The following is an 18258-nucleotide window of genomic DNA, read 5'->3' on the forward strand; positions in this document are numbered from 1 at the left end:
ATGTGCCAGATGTGTTTCTTTGTGTCTGTAGGGGCTGCGTGCGACAATAAGATAAGTGGTTTTGCAAGCTTGACGTCATCCCGTTTTACCAACATGACAACGACCAGGACGCTGGCTGATCAAGCGGGACTTGCTCTGTTTATCCTCAGCCCTGATGCGACAGACAGGAGGGCCACCGGGCAAACGCACAGCAAGATGTCCTCAGGGAGAACGCCGCAGTCTTCCAAGAAGCGAGAAGTAGATGCTGGCTGCCCATCTCCTTAGCACACCGGCACTAACGCCTCTACGCCGCAGATGCCGCCGTTCACGTGTGTGGCCAACACCTGGCAGGCCCCAGCAGGCCCTGGGGCCACGTGCACCCTTGCATGCATTCGTCTCAGGATCTAGCAAGGAAGGCAGATAGGACACTGTTTTTTTTCAAAGACGAGAGAGATAACTTCGGGTGCGCTCACAGTGCCTGCTGCACAAGCCACGGGAACGTTACCTGGGGGCCAGACTTAACGTCAGGGATGGAAAGCTGCTGGAGCCCAGACCTGAAGGAGAACAGCGGGGTCAAGGGGTAGGACCCCCCCGGCCAAAGGGGAGCTGCCTGCGTGATGACGGCACGGGCGAGAGGGACAGCGATTAGTCAGGTGGCCGGCACACGGCAGTGACAGCACAGGCGTGAGGACAAGCATGGGGATGTCAGCAAGGCCACGAGAGATCCAGACTCCTCCTGAGGGGCTGGGGAGCCGCGGAAGGGCTTTGGGCCAGGAACGACACGGTCCTGTGTAACACACACTGGAGCGCGCTGCCCACCTCTCAGGTACTAACCCTGGCGCGCACCCGGCGAGCATGGGTCCTGCCATGGAGGGGCCTGTTTTGAGTGGGGACCGACCCCCGGCCTCTCCTGACAGCAGCCAGCGGGCCCCACGAGGGGAATTCCCTGGGGCACAGGCCAAGGTCGGTGCTGGGACTTCTGGAGAATCATCGTAGGTGTGGCTGTGTATATGTGGAAAAGTGAGAGGGAAAGTTATTCTGCCACATTTGAACCACTTCTATGTCTGTATCTAAGCAGATCCTGTATCCGCGGGCAATTAATTACTGCTCGCTTCCCAACTGCCCATGCCACACACACTGGCCTTTCCTGCTGGGGGCAGTAGGTCTGAACAGAGTGCTCAGGGCTGTCTTCCTAGGAGATGACTCCAGCTGAGCATGCGCAAGAGATGCAGCGAGGGGGGCAGGGGGGAGCTCGGGTGGGCAAAGGCCCGGTGTCGTGGGCCGCGGGGAAGCAGTGAGGACGAGGGGCAGGCAAGGCCAGGCCGGCCTCTGCAGGATTCCAAGGGCATGCGTAACATGTCCTACCCACATTCCGGAATCCTCAGCCCCCGTCCCTGTGAGGAGGAAGCATGAATCTGATTTGATGTCAAATGCAGCAGTAACAGAAGATGGGCTTGTACTCGTACATGTTTTTCACATTTTTAATTTAGACAAAATCTTACAGAAGTTTCCGTCTGCTACAGATGGAAGAATTAAAGGAAAACACCTGTCCTCTCCAGGCCAAGCCTGGAAAATGTGGTGGCAGGTCACCCGTACCCGTGGTGGTGGTGGTGGTGGGGTGCAGCCATGGTGGGGGGGTGCAGACCTGGCAGAGGGACAAGGCCAGGTGACAGTCCGACGTGGGCAGCATGGGGAGCGAGGCCGCAGGACGGACCTGCGAGTGCGACATGCAGCCAGACGGCGGTGGCGGCAGGGCCAGTCTCGGAGGCAGGGAAGGCTGGAAAGGATCAGAGCTCGGACTCTGAAATTTGATTCCAACAATGTGGAATGTGAGGGGCCTCTGAGACGTTCAAGCGGAAAAGAAAAGCAGCAGCTGCCGTGTGCGGGTCGGACGTCCGGCAGAGAGGCGCGCCTGGGGCAGCGCGCAGGGGTCCGCGTGAAGAGGGCACGGGCGGGAAGGGCGTCAGGCCCTGAGGACCCTGTGCGACACAGCGTAGCTGGGGAGCGGGAGGCCGGAGCAGGGAGGCCACAGTGCTCGGGGCTGCTGAGGAGGCCGACACAGGGACACCAGGACTGCCTGGGAGCTGAGAGCTGGTCGGACGGGGAGACGGGACGGGGAGTCCGACGGGATGAAACTCATGGAAAACGAGGGCAGCGCTGAGCCCGGGGACCCTGTGAAGTGTGAGCCCCAAGCTAACAGGTGGGGGGGTGCGGGGGGAACAGGAGCTTCCTTTGTGCCTCCTTGTAACCAGGCGCTCCCGTGTGGGACAGCAAGAGAAGGCCGCGCGCTGCTGGACAAAGTCTGCACGTGAGGCAGAAAGCATAATCAAGAGCACGAGGTCCCAGGAGTCAGGGGAGGACTCTGGCACTGGGAGGGGGGCGACTGTCCAATGGCCTCCAGGTCTGCTCTAAGCTGGGGCGGGGGACCACTCCAACCCCAGCCAGGAGTGAGGGCCGCAGTGGGGGTTTGAAAGAAGCAGAGACAACCTGAAAAGGTGCGTGGAACCAGCGAAATCTAGAAGGCTGGGTACATCTGCGACGCTGAAGGTCCCTGGGAAATGGGCAGTCCTACTTAGCGTCACATGAGTGTGGAGCTTGGATGTGGGACTTCTCAGCAGGCTCGGTGGCCCGGCCAGGCCATCTGCGCGGACCCAGCATCACCAGGTGAAGGTAAGGGGTGGGAGAGAAAACAAGCAGGCCGACCCCCTCTACTACCCATGTGACCTCGGTGACTTACGATCTGGCGGCTCGACCGGGCCTCGTCACGCCCTTGTAACGTCAGCTGGCCGCCCTGGAGGTGGAAAGGGGGGCACAGCTTGTGGGGAAGCTGGAACCGCTCTCATGCCTGCCCCACCTGCTCATCCCACTGTCCAGCTACCCGCGGCACACGGCCACCCTACGGCCGGGCTCAGACTTGAGCTTCGCGACCCCTCTCTTGTCCCGGTGAGCCCTCCTGCTAATTCCTCCGCACACACATTCCAGTGGGGCTACAGCCCCCAAGGGGATGGAACTGGTTCTTGGATAATAATTACTGGCCCTACCCAACCAAACTGTATTCCTTAGTGTTCTCCTTCATTTCGGGCTGAGGGGGGAGGTGAGCAATTAGGAAACAAAGTGGAAAAATGCTGCTCAGGGGACTGCCAGCGAGGCAAGGGTTAAGACCGTACTGTGAAGTACCGTCCGCCTCATCCATTCTGCGTGCGCGTCAAGGACAGCCTGCCGTTCTGTGTTAACATGAACTGTGTCTTGTCTCCCTCTAGGTGAGCTCTGGGGCCCACGGCCTTGTCGAGTCTGTGCTTTTTAACTTCTAAAAGTACTTCCTCAGCATTATACCTACATGTACATGTGCTCAAAAAATGGTGAAATAGTAAGTTCACAGAACTACAAAAAAGTTGTTGGAAAACTGTACACTAATAAAGAAAGAGAAATAAATGATGACTTATTAGTGACTGATCTTTATTAGCTGGAAAAAAAAAGGCAACAAATGCCATTGCGAGCCTAAGAAATGATAAAGAATGGCTTCAGAGAAGATACACGTCCGGGCTGACCCGGGGACACTAGAGCAAGCGCGCCAGCACGCTGCCGGTACATGTTCACGGGCGGAACCTTCCTGAACCCGGCGCGCACTCACAGCCTCCCAGCCGCCAGGCTCTGACCTGACTGCTCCCCCACGTTCCTCCTGAAGAAGTAATCACATATGGAGAAGAGATTTCACAACAAAGCGGCCCATCCTAAAGTTACTTACAACTGTATCAGATTACGTAGTAAATAACATTTGTTTAATTCAGACACTTTAATATCAGGCAACGCTTAAGATATGTTAAAAAGACAAAATCATAAACAGCTTTGAGGTGACGTTCGGTCTAGTACACGTACACATATGTACATACAAGTTTCCGCAGTCACATGTAGACATGCCACGCACACACAGAGACACTACATGTTAACAGACGGTGGCCATGCGAACCATTTTTCTGGATTAAGATGCTGTTCGTAAAAGGAGGGCAGAGGGCTTTGAAGGAGAGGACAGGCTGCACCGGGGGCGGCGAGCACTAGCCGACGAGCACGTCATGTTGCGGCCGCCTGGAAATGGGTGGTGCACCCATCCACCTCCGCCCTACATGGACGGGACGCACGCACGCACGCACTGATGACCGGCGACAGTGCTTTCCGCAGGAACCAGATTAATGCTTGTTGAGATAAGACTCTTAAAAAAACCCAGTGTGCAGGTATACATGGTGGCTATGGCTGCTACAGCACGCAGAGAGGGGCAGGACTGAGCTGCAGAAGGAGCTGCCTGACACAGCGCCACCCTGGCGAGCTCCGACGCGATCTGACAGCCCTCAAAGGCACGCGGAATCTGTGCGTGTGCAAAAACTATACAGATGAGGAAACCTGATCGTGGATATTTATATGTTCTGAAACAAACATTTACAACACAGTAAAGACTCCTATCTTATTTCAGGTCTATTATGTACAGATACCCACCACCAATAAAACATTTAAATGTGTAATAAAATTATTTGCAGGTACTCTGTGAATATGAACTGCTCCATAAATGATTAAAAATAATAAAATGTATCATATAAAAAGCCTCTGCTCTTGCTATGATTTCACACACTGTGATGTCTTCTACATCCCCAACTGGATCACAACTATTAAAAGTGAAGCCCAAGCCCATCATCTTAATGATTCATTTTCCAGTAAATGGAAAAAAGCGGCTTCTTTCCTAACTGGGAAGAGAAAGCAGAAGGTCTGTGCTCCTGTTACGGCTTCTCCCCACCATTTCCCGCAGGTGAGTGAGTGCAGGAGACGCAGGAGGACAGGTGTGGCTCCTAAGCGCTCCGCGCTGGGCTAGCCCCCGTCTGACCAACACTGCTGGTCTACAGCAACATCTCAGCAAACTTACACTAACCTGACCGCCAGTTTTCCCAGAGTCAGAATGACCTCATTCCTCAAGACAATGAGCAGTGCGGGGCAGGGCTGTGGGTGCCTCCCTGCCCTCCTTGGCTGCCTGTTTGGGAACAAGGAGCCTGGGAGAGAGGCAAGAGCCAGAGGGACACAGACCTCCTGCCGCACAGGCTCACTGCGGTCAGGGCCGGCGCGGACTGAGCACGGCTCCTTTAAAGACTAAGCTGGATGTGGATTACCTTCTGGTTTAGGAGCCACACATGCCAGTAGATTTTCCTCATACCACAATTTAAAAAGAAAAAAAGAAAGGAAAGAACACCGAGAAGTTGTCAGACAAATTTAGCATTTAGCATTTACATTTACCCAAGTCATTTTTTCTCCTGATAAGAGAATACAAAGTATTTCTTCATGTATAATTCAACTTTACTTTGATATTTCAAAAAGATTTCCAGGGGCCCTGGACGGCTCAGCTGATTGTGTCTGCCTTCCGCTCGGGTCACGATCGCACAGGGTCCTGGGATCAAGCCCTGTGTTGGGCTCCCCGTTCAGCTGGGTATCCGCTCCTCCCTCTCTCTCTGCCCCTCCCCACCCCCTCTTGCTCCCCACCCAAACAAATAACCTTAAAAAAACAAAACCAAAAATATTTCGAGACAAGAATATTTTTGTTCACACCAAGTGGGATCAGCAAAGTCCGTAACTATCTTATCCACCAGGAGCCCGGCAGTAATGGGGGGCCCTAGCGAGGGGCTACCTGCACAGGTGCAGATGGGCCAGGACGACCGTGGAGGGATGGAGCCGCACCTGGGGCCAAGGACCAGAGGGACGCCCAGGCAGGAAGGAGGTGACGGCCTGCAGGAGAGCCGAGGCCACAGGAGGCTGCGCCAGCTAGAGGGGGCTCTCCGGGCTCACTCCGCCCGGCAGAGCAGGGGAGCAGGGGAGAGACAGAAGGCAGGCAGCAAATAAGCCCGGTCAGAACAGATGTGCTTCCAAACATGTCCAGGCTTTCAGGGCTGCCCTGGACGCAGAGCTGTGGCTCAGGGATGATCGGCTGGTTTTCAAGCGCTGACACAGGCGGGCGGGCGACGGCAGCCTTTTTGCATGTCGCCCTGTTGGCTGAGCGCTGTTAGGGAAATCTACTGAGACTGATGAACGCGGCTCTGCCGCACGTGTTTCAACTGCTCCAAAGGATTTAACTGACTGTGCAGCACAGCTTTCTTTTCCCCACTCAGTGCTAAGGTTTCCCAATGAAATTGGGGCGAATACCGACACGGGAACAAACATTCCTGAGCACGCCCGAGCACGCCCTTCCACGCACGGGTACGAGCGTTTTTCTGCGGTACAGGATGGAGGGAGAAACGGCGGGGGCGGGTGGTCCGGAGGGGCGGGCCAGCTCGTTCTCCCCGCCACAGACTCTCCCCGCCACGGACTCTCCTGCCACGGATTCTCTCCTGCCACAGACGCCTGCGGCTGCTATGCTCAGGCGGCTGAAACGTACCACATTTCGGGGACACCCAGCAAGGATAAGCGCTGCTCCCATGTCTGCAGGCTATGTGGCTTCTGTGAGTGGCCTCTCCATATCATCTGCCTTTTTTTCTACTGGACTGTTTTTGTTTCTTATGCATGGTTGGAAGGTATTAGTGTGTATTAATGTTCACTTTAAGAAAAAAGATTTTATTATTCATTCAGAGAAAGAGACAGAGAGACAGAGTAAAAGTGAGCACAAGCGGGGGGTGGGCGCACAGAAGGGGCAGCAGACTCTCCACTGGGCAGGGAGCTGGACCCTGGGCTCAAACCCAGGACCCTGAGGTCATGACCTGAGCTGAAGGCAGATGCTCAACTGACTAGGCCACCCAGGCGCCCCTGTAGTCTCTTTTTAATGCTGTTTATGGTGTTTTGGTTATATATAAGTTTCAAGTTTTAAAGTAGTTAAATTTATTCATTTCTCCCTGAAAGATTTAAAGAATGCTTTTCTACCCTGAGTCATTAAGAATTTACTCTATTTTCTGGAATTCAAAACTCATTTCAATTTATTTGGAGTTTACTTTTGTGTGTGCTAAGAGATAGATCTTTTTAACTTTTCCCACTTGGATATCCCAGTAATTCTGTACCATCACGGCTTAGCTTCTCCTTTCCCTAGTAACCTGCTCTCTCCACACGAGCGTGTGTTTTGGGCTCCGCCCTGTCACTCGCACCCTGCGCCCTTGGCATTTCCCTGACCCAGTCTGGCCCCCGCCCAGCTACCATGGTAGAGACGTGGTTCCCACTGCAGTCACTCTTCTCCAGGGTCTGCCCTTGCACGAGCTTCATGCAGAAGGCCTGGGGACATCTCCCTGTTCACGCACGCCAAGCATGCGCACATGTGTGGGTGTATGTGCCCGCAGTTTACCTCTCCAGACTCCAAAGGGCATGGCCTTCAGCTTTCTGATGTCTTTTCTGCTCTTCGGACTTGCCCGAGTGATGACAAGGACCTAGCAGGGCCGGGGCCCCTCTGTTAACAGAAACAGGTCAGGGGAGATCAGGGCTGGCCTGTGCCCAATCTGCCAGGTCTGAGGAACAGGACGAGACTCTTTAAAAGACAGGCCAGAACGACCCAACGCGCCGAGTTCTAATGGCTGGTACTCCCTCCCTTCAAACCAGCGGGACCTCACCTCAGCAGCCTTGTGAACCACAGCTTTGGATTACACGCTGCCTATTTGAAATTTTAATTATGTATTTTCTCAGAGTGCTTTTTGCTATTTTTACCCCATTCTTGTCCACTTTCTAGCCCCCTTCCTGGTGCTCCTCCTCCATTTCGACAGATGTCAGAAGTAATTGGTGAAAAAATTATTTTTATAATTACAGTTTAAAGCATACCCTCCCAAACTTGAAGCTCTGTAGAGAAAAATCTTATGAAAATCTCACAATTACTGGAAATGACATGTAGAACTCTGAAAATAAAGTTAGTGTGGTATGAGAAAAAAAATCTCAACTTAAATAAATGTTAATTTTTTTTTTATACTAGGAAATAAGATAGAACTATCTGAAAAACTGAATACAGGCACTTGATGACTTCCAAAAGATGAGAAAAATAGTCCAATAAAAGTCACTCAAGTAACTAATGGTATGTACATAACTTTCCCCATCTACGACTCAAAAGGAATCATTAACTCTATATATGATACCATTAACGTGATTAAAATGTCCTTCTCCACAGGCTGTGACATTCACTTCCCTGTAAATTACAACCTTAGAATGCGCTGACATTACTTAGGGAAATACATTTCAAAACTCTTTCCTAATCTTAAAGAGGCTAGGAATTATTTTAGGACATAATTAAAATACCACGACAAGGTAATTTTTTTATAAATACATTTTCCACCTTAAACAGATCTCCTTGTTAGGACTCTAATAAAATTTCTCCTGGTGTTATGTATTTTCAAGGTATGAAAACTCCCCAAGCCACCGTATGTATTTATTAACAGCACAAATAATCAAGGAAGGTAAAAAGACTGCCTGTAGAACAAGTTAGTTACAAGGACTGTGTGTGGCTGTGTGTGTACTTTTCAAACAGATCATTACAGGGGTGCCTGGGTGGCTCAGCTGGGAGAAAGGGACCCTTGATCCTGGAGTCCTGAGTTCGAGTTCCGCATGTGGGGGTCGAGTTTACTTAAAAAGATAAAGAACAACTGGTCACTACAATGTGGCTGTCCAGGGCCGCCAGCCCTCGTGATGACAGTCACAGCAGCTGCTGCAAGGTCAAACCAAGGCAATGACAAGAACTGTCCTGGAAATGCAGGAGTGTGGGTGCGACGAGCGCCCCACGACCTCGGAAATGCTGGCCCGTAAAGACCTATTGCTTCATTAACAAATGATAAAGCATATGGATGTTTAAAAACTAGGTGTTTCCCACCCCTTTAAAAGCCAGACTATTGCCGGGGCACCCTGGCTGGCTCAGTCGGCAGAGCACAAAACTCTTGCTCTCTGGGTGTGAGTTCGAGCCCTCCACTGGGTGTGCAGATAAATTAAAAAAGAAAAATCTTAAATAAGCGAAAAGCCAGCCTATCTCTGCATCTTCTCTTCCCAAAGCTTCTGAGTCATTGCAATAACTCCAGAATCACTTCAGTAAAAACAAACAAAAAAACAAAAAAAGAACCCAATGAAGCACTTGATTTATGTTTACTAAAAATGAAACTTTAATCATTTTTTAAAAAAAGATCTTGTTTATTTTACAGAGCATGGAGCAGAGGGCGTGGGACACGCAGACTCCACACCAAGTGCAGAGCCCGACGTGGGGCTTGATCCCACAACCCTGACATCACAACCAGGGCCAAAATCAAGAGCTGATTACTCAGCTGACTGAGGCACCTGGGTGTCCCTAAGCTTTATCTGCTTTGTATATAAAATATCTGCTGGCCACCTAAACAAATGATCCTTATTCACCTTTTTGAGGACAGACCCTCCCTCAAATATGATGAAAGGTAAAGAGGAAAAAGGTAGCTGTGGGGGGCGTACAGGTTCCCGGGGTTCAAGACCACCAGAAACACCCACCCGGTCATGTTAACATGCCTGTAGTTCAGACAGCTCTCTATTAGTATCTGGGGCTGTATCTCTGCCTATGATTCACACTTACTCCTGTCATGAACAAGGATTCTCGTGTGCATTTCTGGTGAACCCTCCCATTCAATAATAAACCCTTTATGCCAAGTGGCGAAAACAAAGTATTTAAAAAAAAAAACAACATAAAAATGAAAATTAGTTATCGTTAGTTATCATATCTGATGAAGCATATATTTAATCGAAGTATATTCTGCTTCAAGTAGTTTAATCATTTAAAATAATGGCTTTTTAACTAATTGGCCTTAAAATTAAAAGTATGTTAATATGACACTTTTTGCTGCACAGGACTGGTATCTAATTCAACAAAATTTTACGGACACGCAAGGCTTTAGATAACACATTCGAAGTAATTAACTCCAAGGAAAATATGACAGAGAAAGGCCGGCCTTCTAGAAACAACAGTACTGAAATCAAACCCATCATTACTTACGATCAGCTGTTTCAACCCCACGAAAGTCTGCTCCACGGACTCCGCGTGTAAGACCTGTCTCTTCGCCGCGGCTCTCTCGCCCAGGAAGCGAAGCATCAGGTCTTTAACTGCGTCCCCCTGGAAGGAATGGAAGGAAAATATGTCAAGACAATAAAATGTTAATTAAACTCAGCTAACCAGAACCCATAACTAAACGAGATTTCTTTTTTCTCCATTGGTGTATGGAGGTTAAAGCGTGGTTATAGTACAGTAAAACTTCAATCACCCAGATGCTCAAGCATCACCACCTTTAATAAAATGGGTATTTTAGAACTGCGCTTTCTTTTAGAATAGGGGGAAATCACCAGCCCCAAGACCAGGCTTACACAAGGGATGCGCCAGGCAGGGGATTCAGGCCCCAGGGCTGGGTGGGGGCTGGACTGGGCTGGCCTCCGGAATCCAGCAGTTTGCCTGGGTCTCTGGGAAAGCCTCTGGGAGCTGGCTGCGGATTTCCTTCTGGGGCTGCCTTCACCCCCAAGCCCAGAGAGAAGAGAAGACTGCCCTCCCCTGCGGGTCCTCTGCCACCAGCTCGGCCAGGCCCGCTGCGCAGGGGAGTTCTGCTGTGCGCCGGGAAGTGCCCTCACGGACCTCTGCAGGGGGACTCAGGCTGCACGGCTAACCCCCGCCGCGGACAGCGTGCAAGGGCTGAGACGTGGAATCCACAGCGCACGAGGAGGGTGGCTGGGGCGGACGGGGATGCGCGGGACCACGGCGCACAGCCGATGGGACACAAGATGGTGCGGCCGCCGTGCCACAGGAGGGACGTTCCTTGGAAAGTCTGAAACCGGACCGCCATAGGACCCCGCGGTGCTGCTCCCGGCTGCTTATCTGAAGGACATACAAACACTAACTTGAAAAGAGGTCTGCACCACCCTGTTCCCAGACGGGTCGTGGAAACAGCCGCATGTCTGTGGACCGACGCGCAGATAAAGAGGCAGCATGCGCGCAGCCAACAGTGTTCAGCCACAGGAAGGAACGGAATCCTGTCCCTGCTTCAGCTTCTGCTACATGGAAGAAGTCAGAGAAAGCCAAATCCTGCATGACCTCACTTCTATGTGGAATCTTAAAAACACAAAACAAAAAAACCAAACAAATTCACAGGGAACAGAGAACACAGTGGCGGCTGCCAGAGGCAGGGGTGGGGAGCAGAGACGGGCCAAATGGGAAAGGTGGTCAAAAGTGCAAACTTTCAGGTACAGAAAGTCCTGGGGGCGAACGGCCACTACAGTTAGCAACACTGCGGTGTAGACCGGGAAGCTGCTAAGAGAGTCCCTCTTACAAGTTTTTATCAGGAGAAAAACAATTCCAGAATATTGAAGGTGAGAGATGTTAACCAGACCGATCGTGAAGACCATTTTGAAATATCTGCAAATATTGAGTGTTATACACCTGAAATGAATACAATGTGTATCAATTACACCAAGATTAAAAAAAAAAAAAAAGTGGAACCAAACATAAGGGGAAAATGGAAAGGTGAGGGGGACGGATGCAGTGGACGGGGCGCTTTGGCCCAGCCAGGGGAGGAAGGATCATCAGTCGCTGGAATGGCCAGGGAGCAATGCAACCTGGGGAGGCGGGTGTTGGGGGCCAAGAACCCTCTCCATCTCGGCGAGCACAACACCTGCTTCCAGCCGCAGACCGCTGAGGGCCAGCAGTGCAAGGCCACTGGGGGCACACCGATGCAGGCCGGAGAGGACAGCAGTGTGGAGGTGTCCCCCACAGACTCCACAACCGTCTCTGCCCCTTCCTGTTGCTGTCCTACCCTTGGCATAGGCATGCAAGGTGAATCTCCCGCGGTCGCCCAGAATGCTGACAGGTAAAACGCACCAGCCTGTGGACAATGCGTGCAGGAGGACAGAAGAGGTGCTGCAGGGGTCTGCGGCTGCCCATCCACAGGTAAAGGGGGGAGCGGGGGCCTTGGCAGGGGCAGTGCAGGTCACCAGTCTGGTCCGGCCCAGGGCGCTGAGCCCGGTGCTCCAAGAGGCCAAGCCGCACCTCTCACTTATATGGCAGCGAAAATCCAGAAGCAGCACTTTGATGATTTTTTGCTTTCAGAGCATGAGATGAAATGCTTCAAACGCTAGAAGGGGCTAACTGGTCCAGGAGGGACAATTAAAGGGCAGAATAAAAAGAGCTGAGCCATATGGCTCCACAAAGCTTCCAGGAACGCAACTCCTACCAGACAAAGGGCTTTATCCGAGTGGGAGGAGCCGCACCCGGGAAAGGGAAGCACCCCCCCTTGCTGCGGCAGAGGGAGGACCGATTTAACTTCCTCCATCCTTGCAACATTCTCTGTTAATTAGACCACACCGAAAAAAATTTTTGCCTTTAAAATCCTCCGCTGGTTAACATTTTTGTTAGCACAGAAGTTCCTGAGACAGGAGCACATGCAGGCTAACAAACGTCTTACCTATGAGGGCCCAGGGATGGGACATGTCTTCCCGCAAACCTACTGCTGCTGTGTCACTGAGCCGGAGGGGACTACGGCCCAGGAGTCAAGGCACCTGACCGCACACCCTCCTATGGCTGCTGGGGACGGAAGCAAATTTCTCCCACTCGGGGATTTTCTTAGAGCTGCTGCTCCCGGGGGGCTCCACCTGGAAGCCTTGGTGACTCTTCAGTGAAGGCCTAGTGCATCCATGGCCAGAGCAGGAAACGTGGAGAGACAGCTGGGAATGAGCCAGGACTCAGGCACTCAGGGGGGAGTCCCCCTCCAACCACCCCCTCCCGCCCCCAGTCAGATGTGTTTACGCAAGAGCAAGGGGCTGGTCTCAGCTCACAGACGGCTGCGGGCCGCCGCCCCTCCTGCAGTCTGGGGACTGTTCACCCGTCCCTTCTTGATTTTAAGGGACAAAGACAACATGGAAACCAGAGCAGCTGATTCACAGCATGCGGGCTTTACTGTCTGGGAAACAGGAAGCCACAGTGGTCGTGGGGCAGTGGTCTGAAGAGACAGTGGGCCCCATACCCGACCCTGCGCACACGGAGCTCTCTGCCCCGACCCCAGTGGGGAAGCTCCGGGAGCACGTGATCCCCTTGCTCCGTGCACTCTCCCAGCGTAAGCCAAACCTCCTGAACAAACAACATCAAAGAAACAGAAACGAGGCAAAACCCCAAACTGGTGAAATGTAAAATGGTGCAGCCATCCGGAAGACATTGCTCAAAATGTGAACCCCAGGGGTGCCTGGGTGGCTCAGTTGGTTGAGTCTCTGACTCTTGGTTTCAGCTCAGGTCATGATCTCAGCGTCTGGGAGCCAGCCCTGCGTCAGTCTCCACACTCATCGGGGCGTCTGCCTGAGAGTCTGTCTCTCTGTCTCTCGCGTGTGCACTCACATGCTCTCTCTCTCTCTCTCTCTCAAATAAATCTTGAAAAAAACAAACCCGAGAGGTGCCATGCCGTGCCATGCCGTGCCGTGCCATGGAACCCAGCAGTTCCACTCCGAGGGATGCACCCAAGAGAGATGGAAACGTGACCCCACAAAACCTGTGCATGATGTTCACAAGCAGCGTTATCCACAACCGCCCAAAGTGGGAACAAACCCAATGCCCGCTGAAGGATGAATGGGTAAAACGTGGAACACGCAAAGCTGGAACGTCACCTGCCAATAAAAAGTGATGATGCAGGAGTGACGCAGGCTACAAAATGGGGCACTCCTGAAAACATCATTGTCTGTAACAGACGCCAGTCACCTGAGACCACACACTGTATGACTGCACTTGCGTGAAACGTCCAGAACGGGAGAATCCAGAGACAGAGAGATCAGTGCTTGGCTGGAGCTGGGGGAGGGGCGCGGGAGATGGGAGGTCAATCTGAAGGGCTTCTTTTGGAGGAGATAAAAACTGACTGCGGTGATGGCCGCACAATTCTGTCAAAATGCCAAAAAACCAGTGAATTGTATGTTGAATGTGTGGCCTGTATGGCACATGAAGTGTTTTCCATAAAGCTGTAAAAATAAAACCAAAGGGGCGCCTGGGTGGCTCTGTGGGTTAAAGCCTCTGCCTTCGGCTCCACAGTCATGGTCTCAGGGTCCTGGGATCGAGGCCCGCATCGGGCTCTCTGCTCCACGGGGAGCCTGCTTCCTCCTCTCTCTCTGCCTGCCTCTCTGCCTGTTTGTGATTTCTCTGTCAAAAAAACAAAATCTTTAAAAAAACCCTAAAAACAAAAAATAAACAAACTCTGAATCTTTTTTTCTTGTGAGGCCCCCAAACACATCGGAATTTGAGAATGCTTCAACAAGGAGAGCCGTGGGGGGCTGCCACAGAATGGCCTGAACTGGCCCGCACGTCTTCCCGAGCTCTCATGCTTCAGCTCAGTTCAGCAGATTCAGCTCAGGAGCCGCCTGTGTGCATGGTGAGCAAAAGCAGCACTGGCAGGCCACTGTCCTAGTGTGAGGAAGGGAGGAAGCCATTGTTTTCAGACCCGGTGGAGGGCTGGGACCCCAAGACTGGGACAGATGACTTGAACTCTTGAATTCAAAGGCACATCAGTGTGAAGACGAGTCCCAGGTGGGGTGGGGTGAACTTGCTGAGGTGAGGAGACCAAGCTGGGAACCCGAGAGGCCGGGGTGGCTGGGGAGCTGGAAAGGAGGGAACGCTGCACAGGAGCCTGACTCTACTGCTGGACACCATGTGGTCCACGCGCAGGGGGATGCTCTAGAAGGTGAAACAACAGGGGGGCTGAGCACTTTCCGGTGCTCACACACGTTGAGAGACGTCAAGTTTATGCCAACTGTTGTGGAGCACTCTCTATGAACACGGAGGCTCTCAAGAGACGTGAGAAAGGCCACCCATGAGTAAAAGCTCCTCTAACCTCACCCTAAGAAGCTTAAAAACAAAGCTGGAAAAGATCACGTCAATCTGCATATATCATACATGCCGACCAGAACGCCGACCAAAAGCAGGAAACCCATGATGTCCAAACTCTAATCAAAAATGACAAGACACGACAAAGCCAGCACACGTGGCCCACAACCAAGAGAAAAGTACAAACGGACCCAGAGATTACGGAGACGGCAGACTGTCTGGAGGAGAACCTTCAGGCTGCTACTACAAATGTTCATGAGGGCCTGAGGTAAAACTTCAACACACTGGATAAAGAAAAGGATACGCAAGAGAAGCAAATGGAAATTTCACAGATAAAAAATATGAAAAATTCATCAAAAAGCACCAGCTGCAAACTAAAAAGTAAAGAAGGAAAGACATACGGACTTCGGGACATGACTGCAAGAATTTCTAAGGGAAGCAAAAAGAAAGAAAATTCCCAAAGCAAACACAGATCCTCCATGACCTCTGGCAAATCTGAGTGACGTGTGGAACTGGAGTCCCAGGAGCAGAGACAAGGGAGGGAGGAACTGAGAACTCTTGGAGGAAGTAAGGACCAGAATACTCCCAAGTGGGAAAACACATCCCAATGGAATCCACAAATCCAAGCAACAGAAACAGAAAAGAAAACCATGTGACAGCGCATCAGGGTCAAAGAGCTGAAAACCAGTGATAAAATCTTAAAAGTAACCAGAGGAAAACACATACATTAGGAACAGAAGAGTGCAGATATAAAAGGGTGCCTGGGTGGCTCAGTCCTTAAGTGCTTGCCTGTGGCCGAGGTCAGGAGCCCACGGTCCTGGGATCGAGCCCCGTGTTCAGGTTCCGTGCTCAGCCGGGAGTCTGCCTCTCCCTCTCTGCGTCCCCCTCTTACCTGCTTGTGCTCTCTCCCTCTCAAATAAATAAGATCTTAAAATAATCACAAACTTCACATCCAGAATATGATGGAAGAGCATCATTAAAATGCTGAATGGGGGAAAGAACACCTGCCAACTGCAAACATACTGCATGTCCAGAAAAAAAGAACCTTTAAAAATGGAGATGACCGAAGTGGCTTCTATAGCCTAATTAAAACTGAGAACACCGGGCTGGTGGAGCTGCAGAACAGGTGGTTCCTGTGCTTCTGGAGACTCCTGACAAGGGGTTTCACACGGACCGTGTGGGCCTCTCTGACGGGATTCCAGTGAATTCCGAGGTGCAGGAAGGGTGAGGGGAAGGTGAGAATGGGGGAATAGAGTGAGAGGGGGTGGTGGAAGGAGCTAGTCTCCAAGTGCGTGCGCCAGGTTTCTCGCTCTGCCGGCATGGGCTGGAGAACCCTGACGCCCACGAGAAGGGCCTGGTCCCACCACCTTCCACACCCCGTCACCTTCAGCACTGAAATTTTGCTGCTTCCATTTATTCCCTTTTCCCGTTTCTGTCTCTTTATGAACAAGCACCGTCCAGCGATTCTCCACTTCCGTTCCTTACTGGTTCCAAAAAGTTACGAACTACCATTTCCCCACAAACTTTCTGTTGACTCTTTGGAGGACAGAGGCCACGGGCAACCATAACGAGCTGAAAATGCCTGTGTCCTCCCTCTAATGTCACTGAAGAGGAAGGAGGTGTCACACGCTCCCCTTCCAGCTCCTAACTTAGCTAAGACCGCCGCAGATGTCACTACACAGGAAACAAATTACAATCTTTTCAAGGTTTATCCCCCAGGAAGGTAATTTTTAATGAGGTGAGCAACCTGGAGAAAACCTGTGTTTTAGAACGCTGACTGAGAGGGAACATCTCTGTGGTAATAACAGTGACGGGGGGGTAATTAATAAGTAAACCCAGTCAATGGTTTCAAAAGCTGGTGTGCTGGAAAGTGAATACAGAACCCAATCTTCAGTCTTCTGCCAAATAAACACAGCACGTCGGCTCAAGGGCAAACACTCGGCTCCCTTTCCGCCTGGGGACTGGGAACATCCAGATGAAGAGACGGCGAGCGCACGCCCAGCACACCTGCCACGTGGGAGTCCGAGGTGCTCTGGGAACTGTAGGCGGTACTGGAGGCACTACCGGAGGACCTGAAGGAGGTTTTGAAAGGCAGGCAGGCCGCGCCTGGTCGGCTCCCGCACTCTGCCCCGGGCAGCGGGCGCTCCCGACCCCTTGCTGACCCGCGCGGTGTCCTGACTTTCTCTCGGGCAGCTGCGTGCGACGGGGGAGGTAGGTCCCGGAAGCTTCAGAGCTAGGGAGGACCCGGGACAGGGCCTGTGTACCCGATCCAGGGGAAACCAGCCCGAACTTCGGCGCTTATGTTTCCCGACTCAAGAAGGACTGACACGTGGGGCAGCTCGGTACTTCGGGTCCAACACTAACCAGCCCGCAGGCTCTCTGGCATTCTAGGCCCAACCATGCAATGTCGTGTGCTCACCCCAGACTTCATGGCACCCAGAGTGCAACCCCTCCACACACCTCCAAACGTGCCCTAGAACCCCTGGGCAAAGTCATTTCCAGGGCAACTGTCCAATTTTCCTCCGAACTACAACAGGGGGCACAAACCGCAAACAACAGATAGGGACGGAAGTGCTAAAAGGCCAGTCCCACTGAGGCTGCGGGAACAGAGGCACCGAGCACAGGCTCCCCACAGTGGGGACGGAAGGAAAAGGAAGCAGAATACTGAAGCGCCCCTTCCCCACCCCGCAGGGAGAGCGGAGGCAGACAGGGCCAGGGAAGGGTGGGGAGGGGGTGTGTGAATGCGCCAACCAAATCCTGCACATCCAAGCGTCCCTTGAACTCAGAGTCAATAACCAGAATTCGTTACAAAGATCCCACAAAAGGGAGTTTATGTTCTGTATATTTTGCTTGAAATCGGAGATGGAAGCATTCAGGGTGCCTGGTGCACGGCGTGTGCACAGTCAAGACTGCCACGCGAAGTGTCCAGAACCTATGGGCTTGCACCACTAGGTCCCTAGCAAAGAGCTACCAGCTCCATGTCCCCAGTATGGCCCTTCCCTGGGGGACAGCAGTCCACCAACACCACAACATCACGCATCCCACATTCTGGGCTTTCCAACCAGCCACGCGTGTGCAGGACATGGCACCTGCTTCCCCAAGCGGGTGGAGACACACGTGCACAAGGTCTGCCCCCAGGCCGGAGCGGTGCCCCCCATGCACTGGGCTGGGCCACAACCCTGCCATCACCTGCAGCGGGCCTCCCTCCCACACGCTTGGGTTAACAAGCACACGACACGTACTTGTGAACATTCTTCCTGTACCATGCATGCCACATGCCATCTGGTACCCAGGTTTTCAAATTTAACAACAAAATATAAACCTCGTTAAAAATTCTGCCGTATGGGGTGCATGGGTGGCTCAGTGGGTTAAAGCCTCTGCCTTCGGCTCAGGTCATGATCCCAGGGTCCTGGGATCGAGCCCTGCATTGGGCTCTCTGCTCCGCAGGGAGCCTGCTTTCTCCTCTCTCTCTGCCTGCCTCTCCGCCTACTTGTGATCTC

At 52.3% G+C, this 18258-nt stretch overlaps 1 protein-coding gene across 6 annotated transcripts in view; it reads right to left on the reverse strand.

The window, feature by feature from the left end:
* TRAPPC12 (trafficking protein particle complex 12) overlaps positions 1-18258 on the reverse strand; it is a 72222-nt gene that overhangs the window by 43447 nt on the left and 10517 nt on the right. For all 6 annotated transcript variants that reach the window (XR_004288086.1, XM_032353434.1, XM_032353435.1 and 3 more), the window contains exon 3: positions 9917-10033. Coding sequence is in view for 5 of the 6 variants with exons in the window: in XM_032353434.1 (XP_032209325.1) it covers positions 9917-10033 (117 nt within the window). In the remaining variant the exon portion in view is untranslated. The remainder of the gene's footprint in view (positions 1-9916; positions 10034-18258) is intronic.

This window comes from Mustela erminea, chromosome 7 (assembly GCF_009829155.1).
Source record: "Mustela erminea isolate mMusErm1 chromosome 7, mMusErm1.Pri, whole genome shotgun sequence".
NCBI classification, from domain to species: Eukaryota; Metazoa; Chordata; class Mammalia; order Carnivora; family Mustelidae; genus Mustela; species Mustela erminea.